General features: G+C 46.2%; 1 protein-coding gene across 7 annotated transcripts in view; it reads left to right on the top strand.

Annotated features, from left to right (window-relative positions):
* RUNX1 (RUNX family transcription factor 1) overlaps nt 1-24,042 on the top strand; it is a 273,985-nt gene that overhangs the window by 191,296 nt on the left and 58,647 nt on the right. For all 7 annotated transcript variants that reach the window (XM_070796611.1, XM_070796606.1, XM_070796601.1 and 4 more), the window contains one exon: nt 10,867-10,971. In XM_070796611.1, the coding sequence (XP_070652712.1) occupies nt 10,867-10,971 (105 nt within the window). The remainder of the gene's footprint in view (nt 1-10,866; nt 10,972-24,042) is intronic.

The following is a 24,042-nucleotide window of genomic DNA, read 5'->3' as shown; positions in this document are numbered from 1 at the left end:
GAATGTACAAAACACAGGAGATTCCACCCTGAACTAGAGAAGCCCTGTGAGGTACCAGTGGACTGGTGCCTGATACAGAGTGGGGACTCATTAAACACCCAAACGAGTGACCACCCCGGCAGTAGAGCCTAGCGGTTACTGCGTGGACGGTCCTACATTCGCCGCTGGGAGGACAGCGTCTCATCCTGGGCACCAGCAACGTTTCGGGTTGATTATTCTTTGTGGTGGGGGCCATGCTCTGCATTTAGGGATGGTTAGTGGCATCTCTGGCCTCTACCCAGTAGAGGAGCATTCTCCCTCCCGGTCCTGGGTGCTCACAACAAGAAATGTCAGCAGAATTTGCCAAATGTCCCTCCCTGGGGGAGAGGTGGAGGCAGGGAGCACTGGATCAGAGCTGTGTGTCCGTGGGCAAGTTCCTTGACCTATCTGAGACAGATTCAAACTTTGTCCAAAGCGGACGGAGTGCAGTGAAGATTGCCTGAGATAAGACAGTCTTTAGGGGTTATTACTTGTCATGGCAAGGTCAATTGCTATGACCCTAATTCTGCAGAGTCGCTGATGGCAGCTCTGTGAGCTCCTAACAAACAATACAACCGGGACCTGCTTTTTTTATTTGTTTAAATGAGTGACTTTTCTGAGACATCAGGCCCTTATCCTGATTCTTTGGCCCTCGTAGAGCTAGCTCTCGGGTCACGAAACAGTTATGTGTGACAGGCACAGCAATTTCAGATCAGCAATGGAAGGGACGAAATTAAATATGTACTGTAATCCGAGGCACTGTTTTTCATGGGAAAAGAAGTCCTCCCAACTTAGCCCTTGCAACTCCTTTGTCCAGACATTAACGGCATGCAAATATTTATGATTCATACATGCCCCTTTAGTTCCCGATCGTATTTTAACAATAAACACTGCCATTTTCACAGTGAGGCAGAATAATCCCTTTGTCCTGTTGCCGGCTCCCCAGGCTGGCACCCAGCGGCATCGCATTCTTCCGGCTCTGTAATTGCTGACTCCACCCAAGTGGAGGGGGGTTTATAGTTGCTCCACGGTGGCACCCTGGACCACACACTTGAGGACCTTCTGGCTGTTCCCCTGCAGGCCATCTTAAGGTTGTATCTCAGCCTGTTGAGAAACACACAAGCCAACATCCACGCGTGTTTTTCTTTTTTGGCCACATCTTAGCAGAGAATCGATACACCTGGCTGTTGGCTTGAAGAGGTGTCTTGCATTCTGCCAAAATCCATGGACTCAAGAGGCCCCCACAGCCATCATGTCCCAATTGATAGTCCTCCGTTTCCTGATAACTACACATGCATCTGTTTGTGCCGATTCTGCAGCTCTTTGGAAGGTAGTGTGACAAAGTATGAGCAGGTGGCCTGCTTGCTGCTTGCACACTTAGATGTGTGGCCTCACTCTCCTCATCTGTACAATAGGTATACCAGCGCCCTTCATACATACCGCAAAAGGTTTTTAGAGTGATTCAAAGATGATGTCTGTGTAACAAGACTTAGGAAGAAAGAGGTACGACTCACCTCCATGTCATCTTTCTTTCTGCAGGAGACTCTCTAAAGGAGGGGGGTAGAGATCAGGCAGGTGTTAGGCTGTGTCTCGCTGAATCAGCAAGGCAAGAACGATACCATTTCCACTTTCCACTCCTTATTGGCATGGAATTTATGTTCCTTTATCTTCCAAGGAAGCTTGTAAAATGAGAATGCCTGTCAGACACAGCAGGAATTTCGTTAATATTCATAAATAACACAGGAATAATAATAATATAATCATCCCAGGCATTTGCTGTATATTTCTGTACATAAACACAGGAATAATAATAATAATATAGTCATCTCAGGTATAGTCATACCCTGTGATCGACCTGATGTTCTCTGTTTTCACTGGTGAATTGCTCACAGGCTTTGGACCGTCTTTGATCAAAGAAGTATAGTGCCTGTGGCTACTTTATTAGAACTGTCCTCCACCCACAGAGGTAATTTCATGAGGGTATTTCATTCATTGATTCATCAGATGAACAGTGTGCATCTGCCATGTGCCAGGCATTGTGCTAGCCCCGGGGACACAAAAGTCAGCCAGAGAGAAGCCACAGCCTGCAGGGTCAGTGAGGGGGGCCCCCAGTTAACAGATGTTGCTGTTCTGAGGGACCAGTGCCAGGCTGGAAGGACAGTAGTGACCGAGGCAAAATGCACCACCAGGTGCCTCACCCACCACAAGCTCAGGGGCTTTCTGGACCACTTGTCATCTCAGTAGTGACGTCTCAGCATGACGAGGTGGTTGTCCAGGTGAACGTCAGGAAGGATGTCCAAGCAGAGAAAACTCAGTGGGAGAGGAGCATCCAGCCAGCAGAGAGGGCCTTGGCATCCCATGCTGGGAATCTGGTCTGATACCAGTGAAACGGAGGTTTTAATCAGGGAATTGACATCACCATATACAAATGGTGGGAAGAGGCTAGGGCTGCAGGCTGAAGAGCAGACAGGGTTTTGGGAGCGTAGCTGGGAGCTCAGAGGTGGGATCCAAGGTTGTTTTGGGGTTGAATTTGCAGGGGCTGAACCCGAGGATATGGAGGTAAATGTCACCGTTTCTAGAAATCAGCTCCCTGTAGGCCCCGCCCACCAGGCCCTGCAGTCTTGCCTGGAGCTTCCCTCTTCTTCCTGCTCAGCTACTGCCCCCCCACCTGCCCTCCTAGCCTCCTGGAGCAGAGCTGTGGGTGCCAACAGGCTGGCGAGCAGGCCCTGAGGACCCTGATGCCGGTTTCCCTGCAGAATGTCCACCCCTGGGCTTCTCTGTTGCAGCGCCAGGTGGCCTTAGGCTCTGTGTTTCAGGCACTGGGCTGTGGGAACCATCGGTCAGGGCCAGGACTAGGCCAGCCACAGGAGGTCACCATGGTCACCTGTCCCGTGTGGCATTTGGCCTGATGGGTAGAGAGTAGGGAATTGGAGTGCGCCAACCAGAGGGCTCCCCAGGGTGGAAATACGGAGCAGAAGGCGTGGCCTTGGCCTAAAGAAGCTGTGACTCCAAGGCCCTGGAGGTGTTTGGGCTGCAAGGATTAACCTTGGTTGCTCATCCGAGACATGCAGGCACTGGGACACCAAAAGGAAAAAGGAACATCAGAAAGGGACTGTGATATCTATGGGTATGTTGTGCTTAGTCACTCAGTCTTGTCCGACTCTTGGAGATCCCATGAACTATAGCCCGCCAGCCTCCTCTGGAAGAAATGCAAAAATCATGTGAGAGCATCATGGTTCTTTGGGCTTTGGTTAATGCTTCTCATGAAGAGAAGGACTTGTCCAACCATCCCTCTTACTAAAGCAGAGCTCACACCCAGGCCACTGAAAAGGAGAGTCAAACCTTCCAAGTGAAGTCAGACATCATAAAGAACCAGCTGTCAAGCTGCAACTTTACAGACTAATTCACTGATCCATTTATCAAACATTTTTCTATTGCTTCAGAACAGAAGATGCAAAGATTAATAAAAGACCGTCCTTGTCCTCAAACAACTCATTTTTCTAGAACAGCTCCAGAGAAAACACTTGGCATGTTTTGGCTTTTCTCCAAGCAAACTGCTGTTTTTCAAATGCTCCATCATATCCAATGCATGCTGATTTTTTCTGGAAAACTTAGTTCTGTATTTTAAACACTTGGACTTTCAGGCAACTTTGAGGGGGTTGTCCTTGTGCCAATAGCTGGAGACGCCCCCTTGCATTCTTCCTGCATGGCTGCAGGTGCGATGGGAAAAGGACATCTTAAACACGGGCACTTTGCCTCCAAGTGGACACACACTGACATCACCACCTCAGTTCAATTCAGAGAAACCAGGAAATTCTGTGCCACTTGAAGAATCTGTCTTCTATTCAGAAATCCCCAAATAAATAATTATACAGCCCCAGTGTCGAAAATAGTGGTATGTGTTTGGGCAAGGAAATGGTTGAGGAGCAAAAGCATGCATTTTGGCCATTAGCTTGTTCCAGTGGAAAAGTAAAAAACATAAATTAAGATACTTTGTGAAAAACATCCCCGATTCAGATTTCTCCCAGAATCTCTGAGGATTTGTTCATTTTAATACTTAGTTACTGGGTGATCAAAATTAGACCAAGCACAAACCACGTAGGAAGAGGAGAAATTTTCATGCCACATCTCAAAATCTTGTGGCATTTCCAGAATTTGCAAAGAGCAAAACTTGAGCCTTCTCTGGCTTTCTTCGTTTTCCAAAGTTGCGTTTTTGTTTTTTGACTTTTCCTTTCTCACTCTCTTGGTTGCTTAAAGTGTGTGAACTCAACCAGTCTCCCGGCAAAGATGCACAGATGAGTGGAAAATGTCATGCTTGCGTTTCCTTAGCTATGTGACCCCTTTCAGCAGACGGTCCTTGGTGCACACAGCCTGCCCTTGCGTGACAAAGGGCAAGTTTCACATCCCAACCGAAACTGGCCCCAAAAAGGAGAAGATGACTCACAGGGTCCAAACCTTCACCAAGGAGAGTGACCGAAACAGTGAGCCCAGTGCGGGCGGCTTGGTTGCCCATGAACCAAATGATCACAAGAGTTCGGACGGAGGGAGACGTGCCCGTGGCCATAGGAGCTCATTGCCATGACCTGATGAACTTCTAAGGACCTACTTCCACTCTCGGGCCCCAGATAATCTTGAGTCACCTTTTCACCTTCTGCTCCTCTCCCCACACTCGCCCTTGGAGGGGGAGCAGGGCACCCATTTGCAGCAATCCTGAGGTTTCGCCACTTCCAGATGTGGTGAGGAAGTGGCGTGGTGCCTCGGGGCCCTGGCGGAACTGCAGTGTCCAGCCGTGGCTTTATGAGACCACAGCCGGCTGCCCGAGTCCACCAGCCCTGTGGCTGGTAAACGTGGAGCCGGAGAAAGCAGAGACTTGGAGCCTTATCCCTGCCTCACCTTGGAAAGCATGTCCGTGGCAGCCGACGTCCAGGAAGACGCGCCCCGTGACCTTCTTCCCAACTAAATAAAGCACTTAGTTATTCTGTGTTGGCATTTGGATGAACACAGTGGCGTCGAGGGGAATGACACATGCTCTGGGGCGGGGGGTGAGGGGTGGGGGATGGGGGGAACGTTTGGCTGGCTAGTTGTCAAGTGGCTTAGCCAGTTGCAATTGTGCCTTACGAAGGTGGCCAGCTGGCAGGGCAGGAGTGACCTTGAACTTGAAGTTCCAGTTGAATGTGCAGTTTTCCTGATGGGTCTTTAGGCCCCATCCTTGCCTGCCTGTTGGTCCTGTGCACTCCACGTGGATCTGCTGGAACTTTCTAGAAAAGAGAGGATGAACCTGAAAGAGCTCCATTGGCACCACCTGCCAAACACTAAGGCTCCCCTCACTGCCCACCATCAGACCTCGATGCCGAATTGCCACCAGCCCCGCCTCACGGACTGCCTCCAGCTGTGATCTTTGTGGAATCGTGTTTGTCACATCTTTAATGATAATTAAACTGATATTTGCTAATGCCTTATTTCATGTAATTTGCATAACAGCACTGGGAGATGGAAGGATCATGATCGCCCCTGTTATACAGATGATGAAGCCCCTCAGAGAGGTTAAGTCACTTGCCCAGGGTCGCACAGCTAGCGAGTGGCAGAGCTGGCATTCGAGCCCAGGCAGCCCGCATTGTTAACTGCTAGCACCCCGTGCCTTGGCACTACCACAGGGTTGTGTAATCAAGTTCTCATCTTGTGCTGCTTCCAGGCTTCATAAGTCAAGACAGCCCTTCTCTCCTTCGTGGTTTCTTCCACCTTCTTAATTCAGTCCTACTGTGGGTGCTTCTAAATAGAATTCCTCCTGGACCCAACCACTGGCCAGAACTCAGGGTGCTGTCTGGGTGAGGTTTGTGGGCAGGAGAAGGCAGGTCTGAGTGCTCCCCTTTTCTTGGCTCCCTCCGCTGCAAACCCACAGAGGGCCACCCCCGTGACCCTGCAGTTCATCCCCTCAGGAGGCCGGGGCCGCAGTCTTTCAGCAACACAGCTGGGGCACCTCGGGTCCCACCATGGGCTGCAAGGAGCCACCCAGCCTGTCCATGAAAGAACCCACACAGGCTACACATGGGAGCAGTTCTCTCTATGGCAGCCCCGTCTCCCAGCCCTGTGTTTGATCCCGAAAAGCCAATTTCCGGGCAGTGGTTATGGAGCTGAAATGTCTTTTCTTTGTTCTCCTCTGCCTTCCTACTAGTCTACCCACAGCTTGCTGAGAAAAACACTTTGAGAGGCTTTCACTCTCCACACCTACGCACTTAAAATACCAGGCCCATAGGTCATTTTGATGAGGGAATTTGGCTAATAACATATTAGGCCGTGGCTGCATCTACCATCGTGGCAGGTGCTGGCCAAGAAGGGCTGTGTCTCGGCAGGAATGAGCTGGGGCGTGGCTAGGTGTGATGGGGTGTGGTCAGGGTGTGGTGGGGCGTGGCCATGGTGTGGTGGGGGTGTGGGCAGGGCAGAGGGCGGGGCTCCAAGGGTCTGACGTGCCCACTGGCAGCCCCGTCCCCAGGTGTCAAGTTCAGTGCCAGGTCTGCACAGAAGAATACAAGGAAGTGGAAGGCAGAGCTTTCTTAGAGTGGAAAAATGTCACACACACCTGTGATACAAATGTCATCACTTACTGCCGCTGTCTATGAGGTCATGGGCAGATGTCGTGGTGTTCAAAGCTGTACACAAGGGCTCCGTTGTGAGCCGGAATACCTCCGCCTTCATGAGCCATGGTTACTGGGGCCAAAACGCCCCACCTAGTAGCTTTTGCCGGACAGACACTTCTTGACTGCACATAAAATGATGGGCATAAAATAGTAGAATTTTAATTATAATTACAAGCAGCGATTTCGCAAATATTCACTTTGGTTGAATTTCCTTCCCAATTCAGTAGGGCAGTCTCTGTGGTTAACCAGGGGGCTGGCATTAAGCACCAGGAGCCTAAATTCAGCTCAGGAAGAAAGTAGTTTTGAACTATAACCCAGGCTCTCAATTAGCTGTTGAGTACGGTTTGGAGCCATTATCATCCCCAGGACTGTGTTCTCTTTTGAGGGCAGTGGCAGAGCATAGCAAAGGGACCACAAGTCTGGATTCCTGGTTCTGGTGCCACTGAGTTTGAAGGTAGAGCTTGGGGACTTCATGAGAATAATATGAAACACAAAGCTGGGAGATCTGGGTTTCCTGTGTATCCAAGCTGTGTGACTTTGGACAAAGCACTCACTCTCTGAGTCTTAGCTTTGTTGTCTGTTAACCAAAGGCAATGAAATCTGTCTTGTTTATTTCATGAGAGTGCTGGAAGGACCAGATAAAACAGTATATAGGAAAGTGCTTGAAAACTTGTAAGTTCTACATAGTCCTGAAAATGCCAACATTAGGAAGACAGTGATCTTTGTTGTCATTTAGGAAATCAAGGATAGGATGGTTGTTAACTTGGTCGCTCAGCCGTGTCCGACTCTTTGCGACCCCATGGACTATACAGTCCATGGAGTTCTCCAGGCCAGAATACTGGAGTGAGTAGCCTTTCCCTTCTCCAGGGGATCTTCCCAACCCAGGGATCGAACCCAGGTCTCCTGCACTGCAGATTCTTTACCAGCTGAGCCACTAAGGAAGCCCAAGAATACTGGAGTGGGTAGCTATTCCTTCTCCAGCGGACCGTCCCAACCCAGGAATTGAACCGGGGTCTCTTGCTTTGCAGGCAGATTCTTTACTAACTATATATATCTATAAATATCTGCAGAAGATTATATATGTATGTATGTGAATCACTTGGCTATGCACCTGAAAGACACAACATTGTAAAGCAACTATACTTCAATACAAATTTTTAGAAAACAAAAAACAGGATGGTTATAGGAGGGCCACCATAGGAGTAAGACTGTTTCCAGGGGTAAAACCCACAGGTGAAACCTAGAAAATAGTGGTCACGTGTAGTGCTGCAACTGGAACTCTTTTGACATTTAGTGTTTGTACTGAGTTGAATGTTGCTGTCTTTCAGTCACTCAGTCATGTCTGGCTCTTCGCCACCCCATGGACTGTATCCCATCGGGTTCCTCTGTCCAGGGATTGCCCAGGCAAGAATACTGGAGTGGGTTGCCATTTCCGTCTCCAGGGGATCTTCCCGACCCAGGGGTTGACCTTACATCTCCTGCATTGACAGGTGGATTCTTTACCACTGAGCCACCAGGGAAACCCACTGAGTTGATTAGCGTTCCCTAAAAAGTCATGTCCATGGGTAACCTCAGAATGTGACCTTATCTAGAAATAGGGGCTTGGGGATATAGTCATGTTAAGGGAAAGTCCTACTGGAGTAGGGTATGCCCTAAATCCAGTGACAGGTGTCCTTATAAGGAGAGGGAGATTTGAAGACAGAGGACACGGAGGGAGAGAGGCCATGTGAGGAAGGAGGCAGAGATTGGAGTGGTGCAGCCACAAGCCAAGGAGAGCCAAGGATTGCTAGTAACACCAGAAGCTGGGGCAAGACCAAGAAGAATTCTTTCCTGGTAGGGGACGGCCCACTCAGCACCTCAGTTTTGGACTTCTGGCCTCCAGAACTGGGAGACTATAAGTTTCAGTTGTTTTAAGCCACCTGCATGCATGCATGCCAAGTTGCTTCAGTCATGTCCAAGTCTTTGCAACTCTGTGAATGGTAGCCTGCCAGGTTCCTCTGTCCATGGGATTCTCTAGGCAAGAATACTGCAGTGGCATTACTGGAGTTGCCATTTCCTCCTCCAGGGGATCTTTCTGACCCAAGGATCAGACCCATGTCTCTTGCATCTCCTGCATTGGCAGGCGGGTTCTTTACCACTAGTGCCCCCTGGGAAGCCCTTAAGCCACCTGTGCTGTGCTTTAGTCTCTCAGTTGTGTCTGACTCTTTACGACCCCATGGACTGTAACCTGCCAGGCTCCTTTGTTCATGGGGATTCTCCAGGCAAGAATACTGGAGTGGGTTTTCATGCCCTCCTCCAAGGGATTGTCCCAACCTAGGAACCAAACCAGGGTCTCCTGCATTGCAATCAAGTTCTTAACCAGCTGAGCTACCAGAGAAGCCCTTAAGCCACCTGCTGCTGCTGCTGCTGCTGCTGCTAAGTCACTTCAGTCGTGTCCAACTCTGCAACCCCATAGACAGCAGCCCAGCAGTCTCCCTGTCCCTGGGATTCTCCAGGCAAGAACACTGGAATGGGCTGCCATTTCCTTCTCCAATGCATGAAAGTGAAAGTGAAGTCACTCAGTCCTATCCGACTCTTAGTGACCCCATGGACTACAGCCTACCAGGCTCCTCCATCCATGGGATTTTCCAGGCAAGAGTACTGGAGTGGGGTGCCATTGCCTTCTCTGCTTAAGCCACCTAGTTTGTGATAATTTGTTCCAGCAGCCCTAGGAAGGAAAGACAGTGTTTTAATGGAATCTGAAATGCTGGGGTTTCAGGCAGCAGGGGAAACACCCTGGGTGCAGGCACATGCCTACCTGTGGAGATGGACAATGGGATTTATCTCAAAGATAAAACCAGAGTGAACAGTGACACTGCATGTATCCCATGAACGCCTTCGTTTTGCAAACCAGGAACCTGAGATCTGGAGAAGTTAAAGATGTGTACAGGAACCTAAATCTTCTATCTTGCAGGGAGAGCTCTGCCTCTCTCTTTCTCTCTCTCTACACACACAGACACAAACACACACCCCCCTTTAAATACCATATGCCGGATGCTCTTTTAATGATTTTACTCGTATTAACTCATTTAACCTCCTCCACAATTCTATGGGCTTCCCAAATAGAATCCGCCTGCCAATGCAGGAGCTATAAGAGACACAGATTCGATCCCTGGGTCTGGAAGATCCCTTGGAGGAGGGCACGGTAACCCACTCCAGTATTCTTGCCTGGAAAATCCCACGAACAGACGAGCCTGGAAGGCTATAGTCCATAGGGTCATACAGAGTCAGACACGACTGAAATGATTTAGCACGCACACAGGCACAATTCTATAAGGTAGGAGAAGTTACATGTACCCATCTTCAAGGTGAGGACACAGGCACAGGGAAGACTAGTGACTTGTTTAAGGTCATTTAGCCGGAATTCAAACCCAGAGGACATTCTCTGAACCACTTTGCCAAGAAGAAATGCTTTTAAATAACTAATGTATTTATATATTAATAGTTTTATTATAAATTATGTTTTAAACAATTTTTTAATTATTAAAAACACTGCATGACATGTATGCAATGAGTACATACTCACATTTTGTGAGTATGTATAAGACACTTAGATGGAAATCCACATGCATATTTATGCTCCGAATTGTCACTGAATCTCAGTCTGTCAATTACATATCCTTCTGTCTGGCCAACCCCGTGTGTGCCTATGGCATAATCAAAATAATATTTTAAATCACCAACAATTAGTATTTTCAAAATACAGAGAGAATCATTCCAATTAAGCCTATCCTCAGAAATTCTCTCTCTCCTAATCCTTGGAGGTACAAAGAACATTAGAGGGGAAAGACAAAAATGGGTTCTCTTACTCCTTTTGCTCTGAGCTTATTGAAAGGGACGACATGGGGGTTTCTAGCTGCCAATCTGCCCATATGTTCCTGGGCTCTCGACCTAAAAGTAAACACATCTGAATCTCTCTTGATCCTGTGTTATTAATGACCAAACGAAAGCCATGTGACTACCAGACATGCCACATCTAGACAGCATAGTTGTACTTTCCAGAATGTCAGCAAAGCCAAACTAAAAGGAGTATTGGAAAAACCGACAACGTGCGCTCAAGCCCTGCCCCCTTTCCAGGACGAGGGCTGGAAAGCATACATTAATTTTGAATTACCCAGCAAATATAATCAGGCCATCGCCTCATCCTTCTTTGCTCTCTTTTGTGTTCCAACAGGGAAAAGCTTCACTCTGACCATCACCGTCTTCACAAACCCACCGCAAGTCGCCACCTACCACAGAGCCATCAAAATCACAGTGGATGGACCCCGAGAACCTCGAAGTAAGTGGGCCCCCTTTGGGGCTGGCACCCCCCCCCAACCCCGCCCCAGTTGGTACACTCAGGCATCAGGGACCATGTCTTCGAAGCCTTGTGTTCAATCAGCATCATCCAGATGTGGCTGAAACCTCTGCCAGAGGGGAATGTCAGGCCCCTGTAGAGAGAGAGAATTTTACTTTTGACATTCTCACTTGTCAAAGGCTGTCTCTGGGCTCCAGGCTCTTTTTTTCGAAGCATCCTTTTAGAGGGCAGAAGGAAATCAGACTGACTCAAGTGCATGTTAGAATCATTTGGGGACAGCACGGGCCTAAGGACCAAATACATGGTAAAGGTCCATGGAAGACTGGCCAGGCACAGAGGTGGCCCCAAAAAGGCCAGAGGGTCAGAGTGGACCACAGGGGGCTGATTACCATCCATGCCGGTCTTTTACTCATTTGGAGGCTGGAGATGAAATCTATCCAAATGACCCTTTTCTTTCTGTGCCACAGATTGAAATCTTATGACAGGATTGTTTAAAATAGAGAATGGGAGGCGGGAGGAATGCCTGGGGGAAAACCAGCAAATATAGAAAGATGGTACCAGAAAAATAGCTCCTGCGAGAAAAGTTTTTTTAAAAAAGGAGTGGGGTTGTTTAGTCTGCAGAAAAATGTCTTCACGGTGACTTAATGACTATCTTTGAGTAAACACAAGAGTAGCACTCTTTTCCAGAACCACACCCTTCCCTTGGATGGAGGCTGGGTTACACTTGCAGATCGCTGGAGCTGCCTGGAGCCCCAGCCCGGCATCTGCATGCCTTCTAACCATGTCAGGCCCCCAGTGGAAAATTAATATCCTCTATTCTCAGGGTGGGGGTAAGGGGTGAAAAACTGGGCTTCCTGCTAGGCCAGGAAGTTGAGATGCAGGTGTGTCAGGTTGTAAAGCGAAGTGGTTAAGAATTTTGAGTGCTGGGCTAAACAAGTGGAGTGCGGGGCTGAGGTGCTTAAGCTTTCAGGAAGTTATGGAGCCTCTCTGAACCTCAGTTTCTTCATCTGTAAAATGGGGATGTTAATGAGAGCTTCTCTGTAACTTGAAGGAGACAGTGCTGTGTGCCTGGCACGGAGAATGAAATCAGGAAATGCCGGCGATCCCCAGTTGTGCCTCGCTGTCTGTGTCTCAGGGTGCCCCTCCACCCCCTGCCCCCCAGTCCAAGAGGACCTGCCCTGTGGTGGTGTTGGTGCCCCCGGGCACGGCTGTCTATAGGTCATCCTGTGAGCATTACAACTCGTGGCAGTCTTCCCTGGAGTCCCGGCCACAGCCTCATGGTACGTTGATCACCCCGGGCGCTGTGTCGGTCAACCACACCACCAGGGACCACCCGTCAGGACAAGCTGTCCGTTCACCATCTCTTTGGTGCCCTTCGCCTGTTCTCTTTCTGACCTTATTTCCCCCGCCCTGCAGATTGTTCTCTTTAAGTACCTGGAGATGTTCTGGCCACACCCAGACTCAGGAAACTCCGGGACTTGGTAACCACCCCCGATTCCCATTTCTGTGTGAAAAGAAAACCGCAGGCGCAGAACCACACAGTTCCAACCAAACCCAGCTTGGGAGCTTTCCAAAGTAGGAACGGCAAATTGAAGACTCCTAGTGACCCTGCGTTAAACACGCCAGACGCACCACACAGGCGCCCTGGCGTTCTGCAGAGGACCAAAGAGGAAGCAGGCTCAGATTACAGCAGGCGCGGGATGGGGGGCAGGCTGCTGTGAGGTTTAAGGCGGTTGACCTTGAGGATACTTAAACTTCCAGAAAGGCTCACTCAGGAGGCTGTAGAATCCCTTTCTTGAAAAATAGAAGCAGGTGGACTTCCCTGGTGGTCCAGTGGTTAAGACTTCTCCTTCCAGCGCAGCAGGTGTGAGTTCCATCCTTGCTCATGGAGCTGAGATCCCACATCCCTTGTGACCAAAACACTGAAACATAAAACAGAAACAATCTTGTAACAAATTCAATGAAGACTTAAAAAAAAAATAAGCACACAAAATTTAAAAAATAAAAATGGAAGCAGGAGGTTAAGAGATACAAATGATGATGTATAAAATAAATAAGATACAAGGATATATAGTTGGAGGAGGGGATGGCAACTCACTCCATGGATAGAGGAGTCTGGTGACTACAGTCCATGGCATCACAAGGAGTCAAAAATGACTGAGCGACCAACACACACGCACACAAGGATATATAGTACTACAGGGAGTATGACCGATATTTTTATAATAACTATAAATGGAATATAACCTTTAAAGCTTGTGCATCACTATGTTGTACACCTGAAACTTATTAATATATAATACTGTACATAAGCTATGAAAAGTGAAAGTGAAAGTCACATCTGACTCTTCGTGACCCCATGATATAGCCTGTGGAATTTTCCAGGCCAGAATGCTGAAGTGGGTAGCCTTTCCCTTCTCCAGGGGAATCTTCCCAACCCGGGGATTGAGCCCAGGTCTCCCTCATTGCAGGCAGATTCTTTACCAGCTGAGCCACACAGGAAGCCCAAGAATACTGGAGTGGATATCCCTTCTCCAGCAGATCTTTCCAACCCAGGAATCAAACCGGGGTCTCCGAGGTCTCCTGCACTGCAGGCAGATTCTTTACTGAGCTATCTGGGAAACCCTGTACCTAAGTTTAAAAAAAAAAACATTTAAGTACACGTAGAAAAAACAGCCACCTCTGGGAGAGTTCAAAGGCAAACCCACCAGCAGGAAAAAACTTAAATCAAGAGATCCCTCCATATGCCTTCCACTGTCCCTCTTCATTGATGCATAAAAAAAGACAGTTTTTGCTGTATAGCCAGTATTTTCCTGTAACATTCAAAGAACTAACAGTGATTGAACTTCAAAGAATAAATGATGAGCGCTTGAATTTTTAAGAACTGGCAGTCAGAGGGGAAAAATATGTGATTGTAATGGGCCGCCTGTATATACAGTGGACTCTACTTCCTGCTGCTTTATGACTTAAGAAAACAGTCATTATTGAGAAGTGTTTTAGAGTAGGCAGAAGGGATTGGCTCCAAAGAGGCACCCATTTTTACGGAGTCTTTCCTGCCAAATGGAATTTGGGGTCTGGGGAAAAATTGACTTAAAAAGCAAATTAAATTATATATATATATATTTATAAGTATATATAAGAATATATGTAAGTATGATCTAAAGAGGTATTACAGGCTTAAGTAGAGAGTGTCTATTTCACAAGGGACTTCTAGAAAAAAGTCAAACGCACAGTCTCCCAGGGTGACTGTGGTAATGTTGCCTTTTCACTCTTGGAAGCTCAGCAGGCCTTCAGCATACGTTTTTCTTATTATCCTTTGGATGTCTTGATTCAAGGTGGGAACTACTTTTTGACGAAACTGTGTTCACAGCCACTTTTTTTTTTTTTTTTAAGAGAAGTTAACCAGAATTCCCCCACCCCCGCAACTTTATTGAGATATCGTTGGCTTATTGTGTCAGTTTAAGGTTTACAACATGATTATTTGATATATGTCTATATTGAGAAATGATTACCGCAGTGAGATCAGTTAACACATCCTTCAGGTCATATAGTGACAGTTTGTCTGTTGAGAACTTTTAAGATCCACCCTCTTAGCAGTTTTCTAATATATAATGTGGTGCTGTTAACTACAGTTCCAGACATGGCAACGGCACCCCACTCCAGTACTCTCACCTGGAAAATCCCATGGACGGAGGAGCCTGGTGGGCTGCAGTCCATGGGGTCGCTAAGAGTCGGACACGAGTGAGCAACTTTACTTTCACTTTTCACTTTCCTGCATTGGAGAAGGAAATGGCAACCCACTCCAGTGTTCTTGCCTGGAGAATCCCAGGGATGGGGGAGCCTGGTGGGCTGCCGTCTATGGGGTCACACAGAGTCGGGCACGACTGAAGTGACTTAGCAGCAGCAGTTACTATAGTTCACGATATACATTAGGTCCCCAGAACTTTTTCATCTTCTAACTGAAAGTTTGTACCCTTTAATCCCTTTCCCCATCCCCTACCCCTAGCCACCACCAATCTACTCTCTGTTTCTGTGAGTTTGTGGGTTTTTTTCTCCCCGTCCCCTACCCCTAGCCACCACCAATCTACTCTCTGTTTCTGTGAGTTTGTGGTTTTTTGTTTTTGTTTTTTTTCCATAAGATTCCACATATAAGTGAGGTGATATAGTATTTGTCTTTCTCTGTGTGACTTATTTCACTTAGCGCAACACTCTCAAAGCCCATCCATGTTGCAAATGGTAAATAGCAGGGTATCTTTTATACGCTTGAATAATGTTCCTCTGCGTGTGTGTGTATGTAACACATCTTCTGATTGTTATCATGTTTTGAGTATTGTGAATTATTCTTTCCAATGCAGTTTGAGGGCTTCCCTAGTAGCTCAGCTGGTAAAGAATCTACTGGCAATGCAGGAGACCCCAGTTTGATTCCTGGGACAGGTAGATCCCCTGGAGAAGGGATAGGCCACCCACTCCAGTATTCTTGGACTTCCCTGGTGGCTCAGAATTTCTGGTAAACAATCTGCCTGCAGTAGCAGGAGACCTGGGTTCTATCCCTGGGTTGAGAAGATCCCTGGAGAAGGGAATGGCTACCCACTCCAGTATTCTGGCCTGGAGAATTCTGTGGACAGAGGAGCCTGGCAGGCTACAACCCATGGGGTCACTAAGAGTCAGACACAACTGAGCGACTTTCACTTTCAGTGCAGTTTTAAGAGAGGTCATTGCATGTAAATTAGAATGCCCAGGCAGTGTCAAATCTATAGTAACATCTCCCAAGTCCCTTCCATCATTATTATGGTGCTGTGAATTCTGGGTGATTCTGGCAACATGGTTCCAGCATAGCCAAGTTGAATCGTTTTGAAAAGTTCTTTTGTTTCGTGAAATTAATGACTATGAGAGCTCAAAGGGACCTGAGAGAGCCTTCAGGGCTAATTGCCTCGTTGATAAGGGAAAGCAGCCACAGAGAAATGAAATGATCTGCTTAGGCTGGAAAGAAAGAGTTGGTGATGAAGCCAGAATTACAATGAGGAGCTCCTGATGCCTCATACTAATCCACTCTATCCATCCATTCCTCTGTCCGTCCATGCATTTACCTCTCCATCCCGCACCATACTATCTGCACATGACCTATTCTAGACTCTCTGACCTGGCCCCAGTACTCTCATTTTTGAAACTAGTTGTTAGCTTGTATGACCTCTCACATTTGTCCCAGCTCCAAGATTGTCTAGATAGGGCAATTCCCAGTGCTTGAGGGCAGGCATGGAGCCTTCAACTTAAAGCATTTCTGCAAAAACCGGAAGGAAAGCTTATCTCATTCAGCCTTCCAGTAAGATAATTAAGAAAAGGACAAAGAATTAGGGAACATGCCGCTGCTAGTCTGCTGGCTAGGCTGATGGAATCACTTGATGTTTCCCAACCAATTTCTTGGTTTTCAGTGGCGAAGTTGTAGCAAAAAGTGTCTTCCAAAGAAAAAGGAAAATTTTTTTTCCCATTTCAGGTGATCACTTGCCTTTTTCCATAACTGACCTGCCCCTTAGTAAGTCAAAAACTTGTGTTTCCCACATCTTGTGGGGTTATTTGTATATCTCAGGTGAATAGAGAAATGATTAATTGTTGAAAAATTAAAATTATTATGGGGAAAGAACGCCAGCAGAAGGTAGCTTCTGCTGGAATAGTACTTGTAACTGCAAGGTGGGCCCTGTTTTCAGTTTGTAAGTAGAACATTTAGAAGCTTGTCAACATATTAAAAAATGGTCTTCTCTTTAAGCATGAAAGATTGAGTGAAAAGAGTTTTCAAGGAAAGGATATTTGAGATTGCTTTTATGTATTTTTTTAATATTTCAGGGAACCTAATGGGAAATTCCAGCACTCAGCCCATGTGTCTGTAATTTAGCCCATGTGTCTGTAATATGATAATGTTGAGATATCAAAGTGTATTCTCTGCAGATATTTCACTAAGTAATTTGAATGCGTGACTTAGTGCCATAGAGGAAGATACTTTGCTAAGGAGGGGTTGAGGGGCAGGGCAGGGGTGGGAGTGTCCCAATGGGGTGGACTCAGGATTGGACAGTCACTGTGAGGGCATGACCCACCACCTGGCTGGCCAGGTGTCCGTTACATCTAGAACACTGAGTAACTAAAAATTTAAAAGGTTCATAAAACAAATATTCACCGTTTGTAGGACAACTTCTGCCCTCGAGTTAATGGAGCCCTTCTTGGTACCTGCTGTGTTTGAACTCTTGAGATTCAGAGTAACAGGATAGCTAGGTGGAGCTGTGACTTAAAAACTTTTGAATATGCTACTTTCTGGGGCATTAGCCTTCTTGCCAACTAACAACATTTTTATGGAGAGTTATAGTTGAAATTGGTCGATTTAAAATAGACTTCATTTCTCATCACTCAGTTGCTTTTGTTAAGGACTTTACTGAGACTATATCACACGAATATAACTTTTTTCTATGATGTTGAATGCAAATAGCAAAGCTATAAAATATATATATTATATATATATATATATATATAGAGAGAGAGAGAGAGAGAGAGAGAGAAACAGAATCTTTGTTTATGGCGAGTATGTTTCAAATAAAAAAGAAATGCATGAAAGATGCCTATAAACTTATGGTGATCATGGACCGAAAAATATTTGAAATCAAGTTTACCCAGAGAAGTATGGGATGAGCAGAAATGCTTATGGATTGCTCTGGTGATTGACTAATGTACAATTTTCTTTTAAAATGTTGTTTTCTCTTAATAATAAAAATACCTGATAATAATAATAATAATAATGGGCTTCCTTAGTGGCTCAGATGGTAAAGAATGTGCCTGCAATGCAGGAGACCCAGGTTCCATCCCCTGGAGAAGGGAATGGCTACCCAGTATTCTTGCCTGGACAATTCCATGGACAGAGGAGCCTGGAGGACTGTACAGTCCATGGGATCGCAGAGTCAGACATGACTAAGCGACTAACTCTGTCACTTTCACTTTCAATAATAACAATATGAAACACTCTGATAGTGCTGACTATTTGCTCAGCACTGTACAAAGAGCCACACGTACCTTAATTGACATAATTTTTGCAAGATCAGGTAAGGATAGACCCTTACACAAAGAGAAATCCAGTCCCTTGCCCAAGGTCACACTGTTAGTTCGTAAGCCAGAACTGAAACACAGCCATCCAGACACTGCCATCCACAGACGCCAAAGTCTTATTTTTAAGAACTACACCAACTGCTACTTGAGCTTTATTGTATTGAAATTTTCTATGCAGAATTTTTTTTATTAGAGTTTATCAATAAAAATTCTGGTTCAGTTTTCTTCAAGGAAGCAGAGCCTCATAGTCTTGACATTCATCATTTTTGTACCAACGGGATGGAACCAGCATTTTCCCTGGGGTGAGGATGCTGTTGAATGTACCACCCACACTGCCATACAGGCTGACAGTGGGTTCCATGTCTGTCACCAGGGTCTGCTTAGGGGCCTGGCATCTGGGGACCTGAAGCAAGGGTGGTGCCCAACGTAAACCTCTCCCTCCAGCAGAGGCAGGCAGGAAAAGTGAGTAATGTGACAAAAATGACCACAAACCAGCTGTCCAAGTCCAGTTCCCCCTTCAGCAAAGAGATTCCCAGAGGTCCCACGTGCACAGTGCTTCTTACTGTTTAGTCAGTTGTGTCCGACTCTCTTGCGACCCCATGGACTGTAGCCCACCAGACTTCTCTGCCCATGGGATTTCCCAGGCAAGAATACTGGAGCAGGTTGCCATTTCCTTCTCCAGGGGATCTTCCCAAGGTAGGGATCGAACCTGCGTCTCCCACATTGGCAGGAGGATTCATTACCACTGAGCCACCAGGAAGCCCATGCAGCCTGCTAGGAGGATGCAAATTTTTTCATTTTTCGCCCCTGACTGGTTAGTGGAATGCCAGATGGTTTTCCAGATCTGTGATCTCAGGATTGTAATTATCAATCCCTAATCACCTGGGATTAATCACCTGTTCTCTGGGAATTGCTTTAAGCACGTCCTCTACGTAATGAACGATCATCACTTAATCCCCCTTTCCCTGGATTCTTCAGATGCTGGATTTGGACTTTCATTCTTTCTAGATGAAATCGTGATCCCCAAAAGAAAAAAAAAAAAAAGAAGAATTCTTTCTTTCCTCTCACTCAAATATAAAGGAGACAGAGGGTCAGAGAGGTAGAATGTTCTGCTTAGATTCCTCCCTCCCACTGTGACGGCACTTTGGTGCTAAGATGGACATTCTGGGGTGACTTCCACTGGAGCTATAATCCCCGCTGTGCTAAGCTCCTCAATTACCTGATGACTGGGCAAAAGCAGTTTTTAAAGCACTAATAATCCTGCCTAAATGTTCCCAATGAATTTTAGAATGTCTTTCTGTTTGTTATTCTTAGTAGCATCAAACTAGACCAAGAAGTATTCAATATAGATAAAGACTCCCACAGGCTTCCCAGATGGCTCAGTGGTAAAGAACCCGCCTCACAATGCCAAAGATGCAGGCTCAATCCCTGGGTCAGGAAGATCCCCTGGAGGAGGAAATGGCAACTCACGGCTATATTTTTGCCTAGACAATCCCACAGACAAAGAACCTGGTGGGCTACACAGTCGACAGGGTCTCAAAAGAGTGGAATACAACTTAGCAACTAAACAACAAAGACTTCCATGATTCTTGAGTTTTTAGTGAACTTATCTCGACTTCCCTGATAGCTCAGTTGGTAAAGAATCCACCTGCAATGCAGGAGACCCTGGTTTGATTCCTGGGTCGGGAAGATCCGCTAGAGAAGAGATAGGCTACCCAGTCCAGTATATTCTTGGGGTTCCCTGGTGGCTCAGCTGATAAAGAATCCAGCTGCAATGCAGGAGACCTGGGTTTGATCCCTGGGTTGGGAAGATCTCCCAGAGAAGCGAAAGGCTACCCAGTCCAGTATTCTGGCTTGGAGAATTCCATGGACTGTATAGTCCATGGGGTTGCAAAAAATCAGACATGACTGAGCGACTTTCCCTTTACATTCCCTTCACATCCAGGCTAAGGTCTGAAAGAGCCCTTCGGATGAGAGGGATGTAGGAGGACCCTGGAGGGAGTAAGCTTCTGCCCCTGGAAGCAGTGATAAGCCACTTCATTAGCTCACCAGGACCTGGGCAGGCCTGTGATCTCTTGATAACTAGCCCTGTCTTATACAGAAGTCCCGAGATGTTCTGTGTTGCTGCAGAAAGGAAGGAAAAAATGGTTCCTTCCAGGTACCAGTGAAAACATAAAGAAATGATCTAGGTAGCATCTCAATCTAATGTAGGGGAGCAGGGGTAGAGAAGGAACATGGACTGAATCTTAAACCATGACTCTATCTCTATCCCTCTGGACCATTGGAAACCCACATCACTATTTTAAATGCCACCCTAGTGAAGTCGAGATATAAGCTAACATCCCAGTCCTTGTTAGAATTTAGTATATGAAGTGCTAAAAAAAAAATCCTGTCTGCATTTAGGCTTCAGTTTCTTAATCATTTGAAAAGGTTTCTAGATGGAGGACCTGGGTTTCAGACTGGCGCCACCAGGCCAGTGGGTGTGAACTCATGCAGTTATCTTAAGTACTTTCTCCTAACTGTCCTCTTCTGTCCAACCAGGCAACAGGACCAGTGATAATCTCTAAATTAGTTCCTGCTGAAAGGATGATAGCAAAATACCATCAGAAAAACAGAAGCCCTGAGCTCCCCACAAACAGCGCCCCCTAGAGGTCTAGCCTTGGCAGCCTCCTCTATAGGGTGGGGGTTGCGGGGGGAATATATCCTTCGTCACATCACGCATATAGGTATACACCAGATCCTAAGTTAGATGTGTTTTTTTGCTGTAAATTTTTGAATGGCTTTTATCACTTGGTGTTGAAATTAATCTGGCTATGAGTAACGCATTTAATTTCCTGCAGCCCTGATGTCATTACCATCAGCATAGTGATTACCACTGGATTGCAATCCCCCTCTTGGCATCTGCTGACTGTGTGGGTGACCGTGGGGTGGGCGGAAAGAGTGCTGGCCTGACCCAGCCTCCAGAAAACAAGGACAGTGGCCGTGTGAACCTCACAGGGCAGGGAACCTGAATGCGACAGCCTTGGTCAAACATTTTGAACCAGTGCCTGGCACACAGTCAGTGTTCAGGAGACGCAGCAGTTATTTGCATTGAATCTTGGTATCCTTTGGAAATGAGAGGACTTGAAACCAAAATGATCTGTGATTCCTAAGTTTAAAAATTCATGAAGTTGCCGTAATGTTTCATTTTTTTTTGGACACTTAATTAAACATTTATAAATTTTGATTTTTTTTTCAGTTTTTTTTTTTCCTTTTGTATTTAGACACAGTAAAATTTCTTTTCTTACATTTTTATGGACCCTTGAAACACTCTGGGCACCATTCCTAAGTCCCTCAATGGGCATATTGGTTTGCCCCCAAAGGTTGAGATTGGTGGAAAAACTCAGAGGAGCCTGGCAGGTTACAGTCCACAGTCTTGAAGACTCAGATGCAACTGAAGCGACTTAGCAGCAGGGGGGAAACTTCTGTCTGAGTAAAAAGTGGGTGTTTGAGGTCTCACCTGTGGGTCCTTTCAGATATATGCATGACACAGCTTGGGAGAGGCTCCTCTGCTTTAGAAAACTGACATGAATGTGCGAAACTCTCCTTGGGGTCTCAAGCCTAACACCAGATGCACAGAGCTCACCTCCTGGGGTGCCTGGACCCCCCGTTAGCCACAGCCAAGCTTCATGGGCATGACACTCAGCCACTCTCTGAGTTCCCTAAACCAACGTGTCTCTCTAGACTTGTCTTGGATTTTTCTCTTCTGGAATGTGTTTGGTAGGGGTTTCCTTCATTTCCCCCAGAGACACGCAGAGATGTGTTTCAGTGACCGCGCGTCCACCTTTCACCATCAGAGACCCTTCTGGGCATCGCAGTGCCTGCGTTGGCTGCCCGTACACCTTGTGACCTGATGGAGCGAAGCACTGCAGTTAGCACAGTGTTTTATAATGCATCCTTTTGTCGGCTTTGGTATGGACTTAGAAATTTTTTATACTCTACCCACTTTCCATTTTTCATGAAAACTCTCCTTGAGCTTTTGTGAAGGCTTGGATTTTTTTTTTTCTTCCTGTAAGCCATATAGTTAAGAAAAGCATTAGGAAGAATTGGACCCAGTGGGTCTGATAGAACTCACTGACACCGCCAAAAAAAGAGAGGTTCAGTTTAAGAAAAGTAGAATTAACCCCCCTTGCTCTAGATCTGTGTTTAAGTTCGTTTGAGCTAGCTTGCAGTTTCTGTGTTCTCCCATTCTTCCCATTTTCTTTTCCTTTATAAACAATTTATTTTAAAGGTTTGCTTTTTTTTGCTGTGAACAGTTGACTCTCAAGAAGGGGTGAGTTAGGTATAGCCTATTACTGAGCATTACAGCTGTATTATCAGACAGGTCACAGACACTGACATTGGCTGTGAAATGCCTTTCTCAGTTACACGTGATGTATTTACAGTGAGTTCTTTGTGCAACTAAGTTATGCATTGTCATTGGGAAAATTCCTGATAGCCAAGCCAAATATTCTGGCTATATGTTTGTAGATGAAAGCCAAGGTAACATTGAAGTACCCAAAGCAAAGTTCTTTTCTGTTTGCCTTTTTCTAAGGAATACAGTTGAATTAATCTGCCAACTCCCTAGACCCCTATAAAGTAAGTTAATGGCAATACATTACTTTGGTGCTTCCACGATTTACATATACTCAGGTTCCATTAAAGCAAGTATTGACTAAAACTCAGCCAGTTATTGAGTCTCTCAGAGTGCTTTCCTACACTGAAATGGCGAACATTTGAGATTCCATTTGTTTGTGTTTGTTTTTGTTCACCATGGCTTAGAAGTCAGGCTTCTGGTCATTTGAGATAAAAAGTAAATATTTGAAATATCTAAGCTCTTAAGAACTATATACATTTATGGCCCTTTTTGGATGTGTTCCTGGTATCACCTTATTTTTACTTACCTCTGAAGTGGTTTTATGATATTTCTAATTCACTCATTTTAAAACGCTCCAGAGAAATACCCATAGTCACATCTTTCTGTTTCTGGCATTGCTATAGGGCACAGCCCCAAGCTTCAGAAATGAAGCTCTGAGCCGGGGGAATGAGAGAGGAGTTTGGAGGCGGACCAGTATGGCCTCATGTCTGAGCCCTGATACTTCCCATACCTGGGCATCAGTTTCCCCATCTGTAGAATGGGCGTGCGACACCGACCTTGCTAAGACATGTGAGGATTAGAGGCGGTCTGAGTCACAGGCTGGAGCAGTGGTTGGCAGCCCGGCTGGAGAGCTGATGGCCTGATTCAAGGTCACCTGTGCCCTGTGGTCAGATCAATGTCCCTGAGCTTGGCCTCCTCACATGCAAGCCCGGGAAGATGATATTCTGATGCTTGTTGAAGAAAGGAGCATGTGATGACACATGGTGCCTGGCACAGAGGTGCTCCTTAAATATTAGCTGTTATTATTAAAGCACATGCCCTGGACACAGGGGGACCCCCTTCCCGCATCCCATACCCCTCACCAGGGAATCAGCTAGAATTCTGCCTAAGTGGAGGCCAGATACTTGCCATTGCCAAGTTTTTTGTTTTTTTTTAATCATTGCAGATTGAACTCTCAGGATACAAGACAGTAAGGGCTTTTTTTACCTTTTTCGTTCCAGCCCAAATACTGCAATAAAATACTATTTTAACCCCAAATACTGCAGAAATACTGCATTACTTCACCAATTTTCTCCTCACTGAAGCCAAACCATGTTCACCATATTTCCCTGCTTCCTTTGTTTCTTTTCCCAAACAAAGATTTTATCAAAATGTAGTTGTTTCTTAACTGAACATGCTGCTGTGTATCTGCCAAGACACTTAGCATCTAGAAGCTTCCATTGAGTCATCTATAAGGTAGAGATAATTATAATAGCTCTAATGCAGAAGATTGCTTTGCATGAATTGGGATGATAAATAACGAAGTGCTTTGTAAACAGTCTGTCAGGTAATCTATCAGTCTATCAGAAATCTAT

Source organism: Bos indicus, chromosome 1 (assembly GCF_029378745.1).
Source record: "Bos indicus isolate NIAB-ARS_2022 breed Sahiwal x Tharparkar chromosome 1, NIAB-ARS_B.indTharparkar_mat_pri_1.0, whole genome shotgun sequence".
Taxonomy (NCBI): Eukaryota; Metazoa; Chordata; class Mammalia; order Artiodactyla; family Bovidae; genus Bos; species Bos indicus.
Note: the sequence above shows the minus strand (reverse complement) of the source record. Positions and strands in the feature narration are given on the sequence as shown.